The sequence below is a fragment of the Trematomus bernacchii genome, unplaced genomic scaffold (genome assembly GCF_902827165.1).
Source record: "Trematomus bernacchii unplaced genomic scaffold, fTreBer1.1, whole genome shotgun sequence".
NCBI classification, from domain to species: domain Eukaryota; kingdom Metazoa; phylum Chordata; class Actinopteri; order Perciformes; family Nototheniidae; genus Trematomus; species Trematomus bernacchii.
Window position 1 is genome coordinate 1 of NW_022987838.1, and position 15,000 is coordinate 15,000.

Below are 15,000 nucleotides of genomic sequence, written 5' to 3' on the forward strand. Positions count from 1 at the left end.
AGACAGACAACAGACAGACAGACAGAGAGACAGACAGACAGACAGACAGACATACAGAGAGACAGACAGACAGACAGACAGACAGACAGACAGACAGACAGAGAGACAGACAGACAGACAGACAGAGAGACATTGTTTCGTTTAACTTTCATGCCAATAAAGCCCCTTTGAATTTTATTTAATTGATAGATTGTTGCCTCACCAGGGACATTGCACATAAATGAACACTTAAAGGTGGGGTAGGTAAGTTTGAGAAACCGGCTCGAGATCGCTAGAATTTGAAAATACACAGCCGGAGAAATCTGCCACTTCCTCACAGAGCCCCTCCTCCAACACACACGAACGCGCACATGACCAATGAGGGCACGAGATAAGTTTGTGCACTGATTGAAGGCTGACAGGCAGGTAGGCCATCCAGTTATTTTAGCCGGGCCGGCTCAGATGATTGGTCGTGCTTTTTACAGTACTACGGCTTCCACAGATGATATTTTTTATGGATTTTTTGTCAAAGCACTTCAGATATTCATTGCTATCTGGATGTTAAGAGCATTCCATGGCATATAACAACAAGTGTTTCTGAAGTGAATTACCTACCCCACCTTTAAAACATGAAATATACCAAGTGTAAATTGCCGGATTTAGCTTTGAGCTACTTTCCAGTCCCTCACATAAAACATTAAGAAAATGAAAATGACAAACATAGCAGCACAAATACATCAAATGCAAGAATAGTGGAAGAGTAAGACCCACATCAGCGGGTATGACGTCACAGCGTTGCCTCATCAGTTTCCTAGACGACCAGAAAGCGAAAACGAGGCTGACGTCACCGTTTCCGGACAAACGGAGGGACGCCTTCAGATTAAGAGCTTTCTTTCAAAGTTGAATATCACACACAAACACGCAACGTCACTTCCGGTTGGTGAAACCGGAGCCTCTCCACTGATCTGTGGGGAGAAGGGAAGCTTTTATTCTGAAGGGAAGCTTTTATTCTGAAGGGCTCTTTTCTGTGCCGCAAAGTCTGGAAAGTGAAAGTGTGAAGCAGAAAAGTGAAGGGACTTTCACAATAAACTCTATTTATAATATCATATCAACCCTTTCACAATAAAACACTGTGTACTTCTACTGTGTACTTCTAATGTGTACTGTGTACTGTGTACTGTGTACTTCTACTGTGTACTTCTACTGTGTACTGTGTACTGTGTACTTCTACCGTGTACTGTGTACTGTGTACTGTGTACTTCTACTGTGTACTGTGTACTGTGTACTTATACTGTGTACTGTGTACTGTGTACTTCTACTGTGTACTTCTACTGTGTACTTCTACTGTGTACTTCTACTGACGGGAGATATCATCATTTATGAGCAGCAGGCTTTAAATCATAAATACTCTAAATACTTCCAACATGTTGCTGATAATACTTATATATATATATATATATATATATATATATATATATATATATATATATATATATATATATATATATAAGTATGTGTATTACTACAGAGTATTGTCAGCAGTATGGTAATATTATAGTATTACCTGGTGTTGTAGAGTGGAAAGGGAAACTGGGAATTTCTCTGTTTCACTCTGCGATGGATAAAAGTGTGAGATCTGCAGAAAGAGACAGAACCTCCAGGAGATCCATCAGCTTCATCATCACCTTCATCACCATCACCATCATATTCATCAGCTTCATCACCTCCACCTTCATCATGATGTCACGCCTCCTTCTCCTCGTCCTCTCTGCTCAGCTGACCTCGGCGCTCTGCTCTGATTGGCTGTCGGACTACAGCACGCAGAGTGGAGAGGCTCTGAACTGGATCAACAGCATGGTGAGACACACACACACACACACACACACACACATACACACACACACACACACACACACACACACAGACAGACAGACAGACAGACAGACAGAGACAGACAGACAGACAGACAGACAGACAGACAGAGACACAGACAGACAGACAGACAGACAGACAGACAGAGACACAGACAGACAGACAGACAGACAGAGACACACGCACACACACAGTTATGAACATGTATATGTTCTGTTTGTAATGATTTATAATGAAAACAGTTTCCAGCAGTTTGTGGTGAAATAAACATAAGTAGAAAAAAAGAAAAAGAAATAGAAGAAAATACTTAAATAAAAGAAAGTAAAAAAGTAAGTAAATATATATGTAAGTAAATAATGTGTGCGTTTGTGCGGCAGGGCGGCCCGCTGAGAGACGAGCGCCCGGTCCCGTTCCCGAACAGAGCCTACAGACGCATCCGGAGGGAGACGGTGAATATCAAAATACATACCTTCTATTTCTCTCTTTACCTCACTCTCTGATACTGATGATGTCATCACTGCTCACCTGTGCAGGTGCAGTCTCAGCTGGCGTTCGTGGGAGAAACTCTGTCGTTCATCGCTCAGCTGTTCAACAACGCTAACATGTCCGCCGCCGGCTGGAACCAAACCTCCACCGAGAAATTCCGGACGAACATCAACAGGCAGCGAGAGGACGTGCTACACTGCGTGAGCATTTTCACAATAACAGACTTCAATTAGAAGTCCTTTCACAATAAGAGACTTCAATTAGATGTCCTTTCACAATAACAGACTTCAATTAGAAGTCCTTTCACAATAAGAGACTTCAATTAGACGTCCTTTCACAATAAGAGACTTCAATTAGAAGTCCTTTCACAATAACAGACTTAAATTAGAAGTCCTTTCACAATAAGAGACTTAAATTAGACGTCCTTTCACAATAACAGACTTCAATTAGAAGTCCTTTCACAATAAGAGACTTCAATTAGACGTCCTTTCACAATAACAGACTTCAATTAGACGTCCTTTCACAATAAGACACTTCAATTAGACGTCCTTTCACAATAAGACACTTCAATTAGACGTCCTTTCACAATAACAGACTTCAATTAGAAGTCCTTTCACAATAAGAGACTTCAATTAGACGTCCTTTCACAATAACAGACTTCAATTAGAAGTCCTTTCACAATAAGACACTTCAATTAGACGTCCTTTCACAATAAGACACTTCAATTAGACGTCCTTTCACAATAAGACACTTCAATTAGAAGTCCTTTCACAATAAGACACTTCAATTAGAAGTCCTTTCACAATAAGAGACACCTGATGCTGAATGTCCTCTCACGTTAGGGTTACAAAGGAACTACAGAACGGTCACATGACTTCCATGACAAAACCAGGGGAAAGCAAGTGATGAAATGCTGACTCATTATAATAAAGGTGTGTGTGTGTGTGTGTGTGTGTGTGTGCAGATTCCCTCCAACACATCAGCTGTCACCACGCTGCGCAAATACTTCAGGATGCTGGAGAAAGTGACCCTGCTCCGCACTGTGAGTACACTGTAGAACACAGAGAGTGTGTGTGTGTGTGTGTTTATATGCAGTGTGTGTGTTTGTATTAACAGTGTGTCTCTCTGCAGGGGGGCAGCAGGGGGTCCTGGGAGCAGGTGAGGTGGGAGACCCGGGCTCACCTGGTGCAGCTGGATGTTCTGGTTCAGCCGAACATCAAAGATCAGTCTGCGAGGCGGCGCCGACATCACCCTTAATATCTATTATGCATTTATTTATTTATTTATATATTTATATATTTATATATTTATTTGTTTATTTATTTATTTATTTATTTTCATGTTTCTATTTAAAGTATTTATTCTGTTTACTGTCTGAATGCACTTGAAAACCTTTTGATGACTGACATTAAATATTTTATATGAAGCTTGTGTTGAAGATGTATTTATGAAAGGGAAACACATCTGTCCAGTAGGGGGCAGATCAGATATTATAATAAGGAAACACATCTGTCCTGTAGGGGGCAGATCAGATATTATAATAAGGAAACACATCTGTCCTGTAGGGGGCAGATCAGATATTATAATAAGGAAACACATCTGTCCTGTAGGGGGCAGATCAGATATTATAATAAGGAAACACATCTGTCCAGTAGGGGGCAGATCAGATATTATAATAAGGAAACACATCTGTCCTGTAGGGGGCAGATCAGATATTATAATAAGAAAACACATCTGTCCAGTAGGGGGCAGATCAGATATTATAATAAGGAAACACATCTGTCCAGTAGGGGGCAGATCAGATATTATAATAAGGAAACACATCTGTCCTCTAGGGGGCAGATCAGATATTATAATAAGGAAACACATCTGTCCTCTAGGGGGCAGATCAGATATTATAATAAGGAAACACATCTGTCCAGTAGGGGGCAGATCAGATATTATAATAAGAAAACACATCTGTCCAGTAGGGGGCAGATCAGATATTATAATAAGGAAACACATCTGTCCAGTAGGGGGCAGATCAGATATTATAATAAGGAAACACATCTGTCCAGTAGGGGGCAGATCAGATATTATAATAAGGAAACACATCTGTCCAGTAGGGGGCAGATCAGATATTATAATAAGGAAACACATCTGTCCAGTAGGGGGCAGATCAGATATTATAATAAGAAAACACATCTGTCCAGTAGGGGGCAGATCAGATATTATAATAAGGAAACACATCTGTCCAGTAGGGGGCAGATCAGATATTATAATAAGGAAACACATCTGTCCAGTAGGGGGCAGATCAGATATTATAATAAGGAAACACATCTGTCCTCTAGGGGGCAGATCAGATATTATAATAAGGAAACACATCTGTCCAGTAGGGGGCAGATCAGATATTATAATAAGGAAACACATCTGTCCTGTAGGGGGCAGATCAGATATTATAATAAGGAAACACATCTGTCCTGTAGGGGGCAGATCAGATATTATAATAAGGAAACACATCTGTCCTGTAGGGGGCAGATCAGATATTGTATTTATTATAAGGAAGTCTGTGAGCGTTAGCATTAGCTTCACGAAGCAGCTGTGTGTTTATTTGAATGTAAATCAGTGAACAAACACAGGGATTACGTCAGATCATATTCCACGTGTTTATTGATAATCAATACATCCAGAAACACTGCGATCATCTCTGATTAAAATATCTCAGATTATTATTATTAAACAGTGGGTCTGTAGTTTGAGTGATGGCCTCCGGGGGCAGCAGAGACACGTTAAATAGAACCTCTAAATACATTGTAATTCAAATGTAATATTTAATACTAAAACTCAGTTTGATTTGCTAACAAAGAAATATATTTATAACTAGAAATATTTATTTTAGAAATAATAATTCCTAAATGTCTCCATACATTTAATTTAATTCTTAACATAAAATAATTACATCTTTATTGCTAAACATGTGTTGGTGATAAATTAATGAGAATTCAACAGAAGAACTAAAATCTATAACTCATGTTTAATTTATGATTTCTAATTTAAAGTGAATTTACAACATTTAAAATAAATGTGTCATTTCTTCTGAATATAAGTTGATTTAAATACAATCAAGATGAATATGAATATATAAAATAAATGACTCGTAGACTCGATCATAAACATGTATTTATAATTTGTATTATTTTCAAACCATGAACCAGTTTAAACTACATTTTAAATATTAATCTTAGTTTGTTGTGAATTATTAAATATATAGGAACTTCAAACTCAGGCTGGTTATTAGTAACTCAGTACATTGACTAGTCAACACGGATTGGTCCCCGTGGCCACTGGGAGGGGGCGGGGCTTCAGTCTAGCCACATGATTGGACGTAGTTTTGGGGGAAGAAGCCGCTGTTGCCGCGGAGATAACCCTCACACCAGCCGTCGTCATGGCGATGTGTCAGGTAGATGATGTCGCCCTCGCTGAGTGACAGGTCGTCGGGTTTGGAGGCGTCGTAGTTGTACAGCGCCTCCACTGGACACACAGAGTACTGCCCTTACACACACACTCCAAACACACTCAAACACACCCCTGTATGCCTCTATATAACTAAATACACCTTTATACCTCCATACACACACTCATACACACCTATACACACCACTATATAACTTAATGTACCTTTATATACCTCTATTAAACATTCACACACTTATATCACTTTATTTACATACCTTTATACACATTCATACACACTTATATACCTCTATATACCTTTTATATACCTTTGTATACCTTTATGTAGAGTAGTAGTATTAGAAGTGGTAGTTTGTAGCAGTAGAAAAATAAACATAAGTAGCATTAGTGGTAGTAGTTAATGGTAGTTAGTAGAAGTATCAGTATTAGTTAGTAGTAGTCGTATTAGTATTAGTTACTCGTAGTATTAGTATTAGTTAGTAGTACTATTAGTATCAGTTAGTAGTAGTGGTAGTAGTATTTGTTAGTAGTAGTAATAGTATTAGTTGTATTGGTATTAGTTGGTAGTATTAGTAAGTAGAAGTAATAGTTATTAGTAGTATTACTTAGTAGTTAGTAGTTAGTAGTTAGTAGTAGTAGAATAAAGGTATTCTGATTCTGATAGTAGTAGTATTAGTTAGTAGTAGTAGTAGTAGTAGTATTAGTTAGCAGTAGTATTAGTAATAGTATTAGTTAGTAGTAGTAGTATTACTTAGTAGTTAATAGTAGTAGTATTAGTAATAGTATTAGTTAATAGTAGTAGTATTAGTTAGTAATAGTATTAGTTAGTAGTACTATTAGTTAGTAGTAGTAGTATTACTTAGTAGTTAGTAGTTAGTAGTAGTAGTAGTAGTAGTAGAATAAAGGTATTCTGATTCTGATAGTAGTAGTATTACTTAGTAGTTAATAGTATTAGTATTAGTTAATAGTAGAAGTATTAGTTAGTAGTAGTATTAGTAATAGTATTAGTTAGTAGTAGTAGTATTAGTTAGTAGTAGTAGTAGTATCACTTAGTAGTTAGTAGTAGTAGTAGTAGAATAAAGGTATTCTGATTCTGATAGTAGTAGTATTAGTTAGTAGTAGTAGTAGTATTACTTAGTAGTAGTAGTATTAGTTAGCAGTAGTATTAGTAATAGTTGTAGTTAGTTAGTAGTAGTAGTAGTATTAGTTAGGAGTAGTAGTATTAGTTAGCAGTAGTATTAGTTAGCAGTAGTATTAGTAATAGTTGTAGTTAGTTAGTAGTAGTAGTAGTATTAGTTAGTAGTAGTAGTATTAGTTAGCAGTAGTAGTAGTAATAGTTAGCAGTAGTAGTAGTAATATTAGTTAGTAGTAGTAGTATTACTTAGTAGTTAGTAGTAGTAGTAGTAGTAGTAGTAGTAGTAGAATAAAGGTATTCTGATTCTGATAGTAGTAGTATTAGTTAGTAGTAGTAGTATTAGTTAGTAGTAGTATTATTACTAAGTAGTTAGTAGTAGTAATAGTATTAGTTAGTAGTAGTTAGCAGTAGTAGTACCTTTCTCCAGGTATATCGGGGGGGCGTCGGTGTCGTAGTCCACTGGTGGAGGGAGGGGTGGCATGATGTCATCAAAAAAACCCTGATCGTCCAATAAGAGAGTAGGGGGCATGGCCGGCAGCTCTAAATCTGAGAACACACTTCCCGTTAGTGAAAACTGGGGTCGGCCAATCAGGAGTGAGGAGGCGGGGCTTTGACAGGAAGCAGCAGAGCTGAGGGTTTACAGCACCGTGACAGTACGCAGGGCTGTCCCTGCCCAACTTGAGGCCCCACGCAAAGTTATATGATGAGGCCCTCTGTTTCGCGAGCGTCGACAGGGACGGCCCTGACAGTACGTAACGGTATGACACAGAACAAAAGTACTACTGTGCAGGGTTTCCGTTAGCCGGTAATTACCGGTTTTTAGCTGGTCAAATGTATTAAAAAACGGTAAATTCAAAACCTGCCGGTCAAAATGTCCGGTAATAATTAGGGATGCTCCGATCGATTGGCCGCCGACCATTATCGGCCGATATTCACTCTTAATAGTTTGATCGGTGCTCTCTATAAAGGCCGATCAGGAGAGCTGGATCTGATCGATATGGACATGAACGCGAGTGAAGTGTAACCGGACGAGAGAGAGAGATCAGATCAGCTGCTGAGTCTGACGGAGACACGCAGCTCTGCATGATCACCTGAAGCCCCGCCCACTGAGTTGCATGAGAAACAGAGAGAGAGAGAGAGAGAGAGAGAGAGAGAGAGAGAGAGAGAGAGAGAGAGAGAGAGAGAGAAGAGAGAGAGAGAGAGAGAGAGAGAGAGAGAGAGAGAGAGAGAGAGAGAGAGGGAGAGAGAGGAAAAGAGAGGATCCGTTTCTCCCGTGTTATTATTCAAAGTTAATGTAAACTTTTGAATAATGTACTTCATCTACTACATCAAGTAGTTTGTTTGAATGTAATTGTTAGAGCCAGTATTTTGCTTTTATAAGAAAGGCCTAATTGTGACGTCTGTAGTCAACGCACTATAAAGGACTACAATTCCCATGGCGCCTGTGCTAAAGCCACAGTGATGGGCAACCTGTTGAGAGACGCCGTCGAGGAACAGTTTTTAACCGTAATCGTACCGTACACGTACACGTACACGTACACGTACATACAAATCGTACAAGTACCCTTTAAGTTATGAAGTTATAAGCATTATCAAGAAAGAAAGAATACCTAAGTTGTTTGTTATTTTATTTGAGTTTTGCCTATTTCTTTTGAATATTGTAAAGGCCTATTTTCTTTGTTGCATGTGCAAAAGTTTGTTATTTTATTTTGAGCAAACACATCGCAACATCATCTAAACCATCGGAGGCCAAGCAACTCTTCAAACTGTGAGTAATTTAAAGGAAAGAAAGGAGTTAGAAGTGTCTGTTTAAGGCGTCGAGTGGCTTGATGGAAACACAAGGAAGCCATCACAGTAATAATGATGTTGTTTGTTGTTTGTGGAATCATTTATTGAAAAATGAATCTGAACTTTTCGATCTGTTACGATTATAAGCTGAAGCAATATAAAATGAGCCCCATTAACTGAGTTTTAAACATTAGCATATAAACTCCTGAACAACAACAAAAAGCCAGCGTTTTATCCAGTTTGTACACAACGATGCAGAAACTACTGGGAAGCATGGTCCTCTGAAGAGACCAGCTAGCTACTGGGAAGCTGGTCCTCTGAAGAGACCAGCTAGCTACTGGGAAGCTGGTCCTCTGAAGAGACCAGCTACCTACTGGGAAGCTGGTCCTCTGAAGAGACCAGCTAGCTACTGGGAATCTGGTCCTCTGTAGAGACCAGCTAGCTACTGGGAAGCTGGTCCTCTGAAGAGACCAGCTAGCTACTGGGAAGCTGGTCCTCTGAAGAGACCAGCTAGCTACTGGGAAGCTGGTCCTCTGAAGAGACCAGCTACCTACTGGGAAGCTGGTCCTCTGAAGAGACCAGCTAGCTACTGGGAAGCTGGTCCTCTGAAGAGACCAGCTAGCTACTGGGAAGCTGCTCCTCTGAAGAGACCAGCTAGCTACTGGGAAGCTGGTCCTCTGAAGAGACCAGCTAGCTACTGGGAATCTGGTCCTCTGAAGAGACCAGCTAGCTACTGGGAAGCTGCTCCTCTGAAGAGACCAGCTAGCTACTGGGAAGCTGGTCCTCTGAAGAGACCAGCTAGCTACTGGGAAGCTGGTCCTCTGAAGAGACCAGCTAGCTACTGGGAAGCTGGTCCTCTGAAGAGACCAGCTACCTACTGGGAAGCTGGTCCTCTGAAGAGACCAGCTAGCTACTGGGAATCTGGTCCTCTGAAGAGACCAGCTAGCTACTGGGAAGCTGGTCCTCTGTAGAGACCAGCTAGCTACTGGGAAGCTGGTCCTCTGAAGAGACCAGCTAGCTACTGGGAATCTGGTCCTCTGAAGAGACCAGCTAGCTACTGGGAATCTGGTCCTCTGAAGAGACCAGCTAGCTACTGGGAATCTGGTCCTCTGAAGAGACCAGCTAGCTACTGGGAATCTGGTCCTCTGAAGAGACCAGCTAGCTACTGGGAAGCTGGTCCTCTGAAGAGACCAGCTAGCTACTGGGAATCTGGTCCTCTGAAGAGACCAGCTAGCTACTGGGAATCTGGTCCTCTGAAGAGACCAGCTAGCTACTGGGAATCTGGTCCTCTGAAGAGACCAGCTAGCTACTGGGAATCTGGTCTTCCGAAGAGGTACAGAGGAAGCTGGAGCACAATCGGCCATTGTTGTTGTTGTCGGTGTGAGCTGTGAGGGGTTTCCGCACGGTTTGGCTTTATGAAGCAGGCACGCAAACGGTTACGTCATGACGCAAACGATGACGCAATGACGCAGCACCAGTCGGACTCTGGGCGGTGCTGAACCTGAAAAGCTCTAGCACAGAGCTAGAACCGGAGTTGCGTTGGTGTGAATGAGGTATAACAGAATACTAGCTACATACCTACAGGACTAATACTACCACTAACAGAATACTAGCTACATACCTACAGGACTAATACTACCACTAACAGAATACTAGCTACATACCTACAGGACTAATACTACCACTAACAGAATACTAGCTACATACCTACAGGACTAATACTACCACTAACAGAATACTAGCTACATACCTACAGGACTAATACTACCACTAACAGAATACTAGCTACATACCTACAGGACTAACCACTAACAGAATACGAGCTACATACCTACAGGACTAATACTACCACTAACAGAATACTAGCTACATACCTACAGGACTAATACTACCACTAACAAAATACTAGCTACATACCTACAGGACTAATACTACCACTAACAGAATACTAGCTACATACCTACAGGACTAATACTACCACTAACAAAATACTAGCTACATACCTACAGGACTAATACTACCACTAACAGAATACTAGCTACATACCTACAGGACTAATACTACCACTAACAGAATACTAGCTACATACCTACAGGACTAATACTACCACTAACAGAATACTAGCTACATACCTACAGGACTAATACTACCACTAACAGAATACTAGCTACATACCTACTGGACTAATACTACCACTAACAGAATACTAGCTACATACGTACAGGACTAATACTACCACTAACAGAATACTAGCTACATACCTACAGGACTAATAGTACCACTAACAGAATACTAGTAGTACAGGACTAATACTACCACTAACAGAATACTAGCTACATACCTACAGGACTAATACTACCACTAACAGAATACTAGCTACATACCTACAGGACTAATACTACCACTTACAGAATACTAGCTACATACCTACAGGACTAATACTACCACTAACAGAATACTAGCTACATACCTACAGGACTAATACTACCACTAACAGAATACTAATAGAACAGGACTAATACTACCACTAACAGAGTACTAGTAGTACAGGACTAATACTACCACTAACAGAATACTAGTAGTACAGGACTAATACTATCACTAACAGAGTACTAGTAGTACAGGACTAATACTACCACTAACAGAATACTAGTAGTACAGGACTAATACTACCACTAACAGAGTACTAGTAGTACAGGACTAATACTACCACTAACAGAATACTAGCAGTACAGAACTAATACTACCACTAACAGAGTACTAGTAGTACAGGACTAATACTACCACTAACAGAGTACTAGCAGTACAGGACTAATACTACCACTAACAGAATACTAGTAGTACAGCACTAATACTACCACTAACAGAGTACTAGTAGTACAGGACTAATACTACCACTAACAGAGTACTAGCAGTACAGTTCTAATACTACCACTAACAGAGTACTAGTAGTACAGGACTAATACTACCACTAACAGAGTACTAGTAGTACAGGACTAATACTACCACTAACAGAGTACTAGTAGAACGTACTAGTACTACACTAAAAGAAGCTGCAGTGTTTTCTTACCCAGGTGTTGAAGTCGAGCAGGTAAGCAGAGTCGAGCTGAGGAGGGGGGGGGGCAGCAGGGTGCGGGGGGAGGGGGGGGGAGGGAGGAGCATGGGGGGGGAGGGTAGGCAGGAGGGGGCGGGATCATCACTGACAGACAGAGGGAATCAGTCAGTGTTGATAAAAGAGAGCGAGTGATCATCTGCAAACAGAGCCAATCTGTGAACCTGAAACACAGGAGAGTCCGGGGCCCTAAACCCTTACACAGTGACCCCTAGACCCTTACCCAGTGACCCCTAGACCCTTACCCAGTGACTCCTAGACCTTTACCCAGTGACTCCTAAACCCTTACCCAGTGACCCCTAGACCCTTACCCAGTGACTCCTAGACCTTTACCCAGTGACTCCTAGACCTTTACCCAGTGACCCCTAGACCCTTACCCAGTGACTCCTAGAGCTTTACCCAGTGACTCCTAAACCCTTACCCAGTGACTCCTAAACCCTTACCCAGTGACTCCTAAACCCTTACCCAGTGACTCCTAGACCTTTACCCAGTGACTCCTAAACCCTTACCCAGTGACTCCTAGACCTTTACCCAGTGACCCCTAAACCCTTACCCAGTGACCCCTAGACCCTTACCCAGTGACTCCTAGACCCTTACCTAGTGACTCCTAGAGCTTTACCCAGTGACTCCTAAACCCTTACCCAGTGACCCCTAGACCCTTACCCAGTGACTCCTAGAGCTTTACCCAGTGACTCCTAAACCCTTACCCAGTGACCCCTAGACCCTTACCCAGTGACTCCTAGACCTTTACCCAGTGACTCTTAAACCCTTACCCAGTGACCCCTAGACCCTTACCCAGTGACTCCTAGAGCTTTACCCATTGACTCCTAGACCCTTACCCAGTGACCCCTAGACCCTTACCCAGTGACTCCTAGAGCTTTACCCAGTGACTCCTAAACCCTTACCCAGTGACCCCTAGACCCTTACCCAGTGACTCCTAGACCTTTACCCAGTGACTCCTAAACCCTTACCCAGTGACCCCTAGACCCTTACCCAGTGACTCCTAGACCTTTACCCAGTGACTCCTAAACCCTTACCCAGTGACCCCTAGACCCTTACCCAGTGACTCCTAGACCCTTAGCCAGTGACCCCTAAACCCTTACCCAGTGACCCCTAGACCCTTACCCAGTGACTCCTAGACCTTTACCCAGTGACTCCTAAACCCTTACACAGTGACCCCTAGACCCTTACCCAGTGACTCCTAGAGCTTTACCCAGTGACTCCTAAACCCTTACCCAGTGACCCCTAGACCCTTACCCAGTGACTCCTAGACCTTTACCCAGTGACTCCTAAACCCTTACCCAGTGACCCCTAGACCCTTACCCAGTGACTCCTAGACCCTTACCCAGTGACCCCTAGACCCTTACCCAGTGACTCCTAGACCTTTACCCAGTGACCCCTAGACCCTTACCCAGTGACTCCTAGACCCTTACCCAGTGACTCCTAGAGCTTTACCCAGTGACTCCTAGACCTTTACCCAGTGACTCCTAAACCCTTACCCAGTGACCCCTAGACCCTTACCCAGTGACTCCTAGACCTTTACCCAGTGACTCCTAAACCCTTACCCAGTGACCCCTAGACCCTTACCCAGTGACTCCTAGACCCTTACCCAGTGACCCCTAGACCCTTACCCAGTGACTCCTAGACCTTTACCCAGTGACCCCTAGACCCTTACCCAGTGACTCCTAGACCTTTACCCAGTGACTCCTAAACCCTTACCCAGTGACTCCTAAACCCTTACCCAGTGACCCCTAGACCCTTACCCAGTGACTCCTAAACCCTTACCCAGTGACCCCTAGACCCTTACCCAGTGACTCCTAGACCCTCACCCAGTGACTCCTAAACTCTTACCCAGTGACTTCTAAACCCTTACCCAGTGACCCCTAGACCCTTACCCAGTGACTCCTAAACCCTTACCCAGGTACTCCTAAACCCTTACCCAGTGACTCCTAAACCCTTACCCAGTGACCCCTAGACCTTTACCCAGTGACTCCTAGACCCTCACTCAGTGACTCCTAAACCCTTACCCAGTGACTCCTAAACCCTTACCCAGTTACTCCTAAACCCTTACCCAGTGACTCCTAAACCCTTACCCAGTTACTCCTAAACCCTTACCCAGTGACTCCTAAACCCTTACCCAGTTACTCCTAAACCCTTACCCAGTGATCCCTTAACCCTTACCCAGTGACTCCTAAACCCTTACCCAGTGACTCCTAAACCCTTACCCAGTGATCCCTAAACCCTTACCCAGTGACTCCTAAACTCTTACCCAGTTACTCCTAAACCCTTACCCAGTGACTCCTAAACCCTTACCCAGTTACTCCTAAACCCTTACCCAGTTACTCCTAAACCCTTACCCAGTGACTCCTAAACCCTTACCCAGTTACTCCTAAACCCTTACCCAGTTACTCCTAAACCCTTACCCAGTGATCCCTAAACCCTTACCCGGCTTACGTGATTGGACAGCAGGCAGGAAGAGAGAGCGTGTGAAGCGGCAGCGGGAGGCGGGGCCTGAGCGGACCCTCAGAGAGACAGAGCGAGGGGGCGAGCGAGGGCGCCTCCTATTGGAAGGGAGCGTCACTGAAAACACCACAGAAGAAGAGACTGAGAGGGACAGCACCACAGAAGAAGAGAGGAACAACACCACAGAAGAAGAAAGTGACAGACAGGTACCATCTAGTTCCTGGTTGGGTGGGGGGGGCGGGGCTGGCAGCTCTGAGCCATCATTGGTCAGCGGGGGGAAGCCGTCATCCTCGGAGGGGGGAGGGGGGGGAGAGGGGGCGGGGAAGATGCCCTCTTCCACCACTGAGGACACAGACAGGATGTGATGTCATCCACTCACAATAACTGTCAACCAATCGTGGACAGATGTAATGTTTGGGCCTACCTGTCTCCAGGCAGAGGGGCGGGGCCGGCGGTGGAGCACTGTGATTGGTCGGATCTCCTGAAGGAGGGGGAGGAGGAGGAGGAGGAGGGGGCGTGGTAAGAGTGACCTCATCTTCCTGAACTGACATCTGATTGGCTGCCGGAGGAGGAGGCGGGGCGTCGTCCAGCAGCTTGTTGATGATGTCACTCTCCGGAGGGGCCGGGGGGGCGGGGAGGGTGGGCGGAGCTACAGGCCTCCCAAAACTGGAGCTGAGAGATTACAGAAGATATATTATTATTTATTATTAAT

The 15,000-nt window shown here is 43.1% G+C and overlaps 2 protein-coding genes across 3 annotated transcripts in view; one reads left to right on the forward strand and one right to left on the reverse strand.

Moving 5' to 3' along the window:
- Positions 1–1,596: 1,596 nt before the first annotated feature.
- On the forward strand, positions 1,597–3,594 carry LOC117500071 (interferon a3-like). The gene is made up of 5 exons (XM_034152769.1): positions 1,597–1,836; positions 2,229–2,300; positions 2,385–2,537; positions 3,302–3,379; positions 3,469–3,594. The coding sequence occupies exons 1-5, from the start codon at positions 1,597–1,599 to the stop codon at positions 3,592–3,594; spliced, it is 669 nt and encodes a 222-aa protein (XP_034008660.1).
- A 1,369-nt stretch (positions 3,595–4,963) lies between these two features.
- The window catches only part of abi3a (ABI family, member 3a), a 32,991-nt gene continuing 22,954 nt past the window's right edge, over positions 4,964–15,000 (reverse strand). The window contains exons 7-12 of one of the 2 annotated variants that reach the window (XM_034152767.1): positions 14,713–14,960; positions 14,499–14,630; positions 14,280–14,405; positions 11,784–11,912; positions 7,343–7,471; positions 4,964–5,847 (exon numbers count right to left, since the gene is read on the reverse strand). In XM_034152767.1, coding sequence (XP_034008658.1) covers positions 5,684–5,847; positions 7,343–7,471; positions 11,784–11,912; positions 14,280–14,405; positions 14,499–14,630; positions 14,713–14,960 — 928 coding nt within the window. In that variant the 3' untranslated portion in view covers positions 4,964–5,683. The remainder of the gene's footprint in view (positions 5,848–7,342; positions 7,472–11,783; positions 11,913–14,279; positions 14,406–14,498; positions 14,631–14,712; positions 14,961–15,000) is intronic. The other variant, XM_034152766.1, reaches the window with a different exon arrangement.

Bases quoted from the DNA above. Each gene is read 5' to 3' on its own strand.
- LOC117500071 (XM_034152769.1), top strand. From the start codon at position 1,597: ATGGATAAAAGTGTGAGATCTGCAGAAAGAGACAGAACCTCCAGGAGA. The intron at 2,301-2,384 runs GTGAATATCAAA...TCACCTGTGCAG, and splicing joins GACGCATCCGGAGGGAGACG to GTGCAGTCTCAGCTGGCGTT. The intron at 3,380-3,468 runs GTGAGTACACTG...GTCTCTCTGCAG, and splicing joins AAGTGACCCTGCTCCGCACT to GGGGGCAGCAGGGGGTCCTG.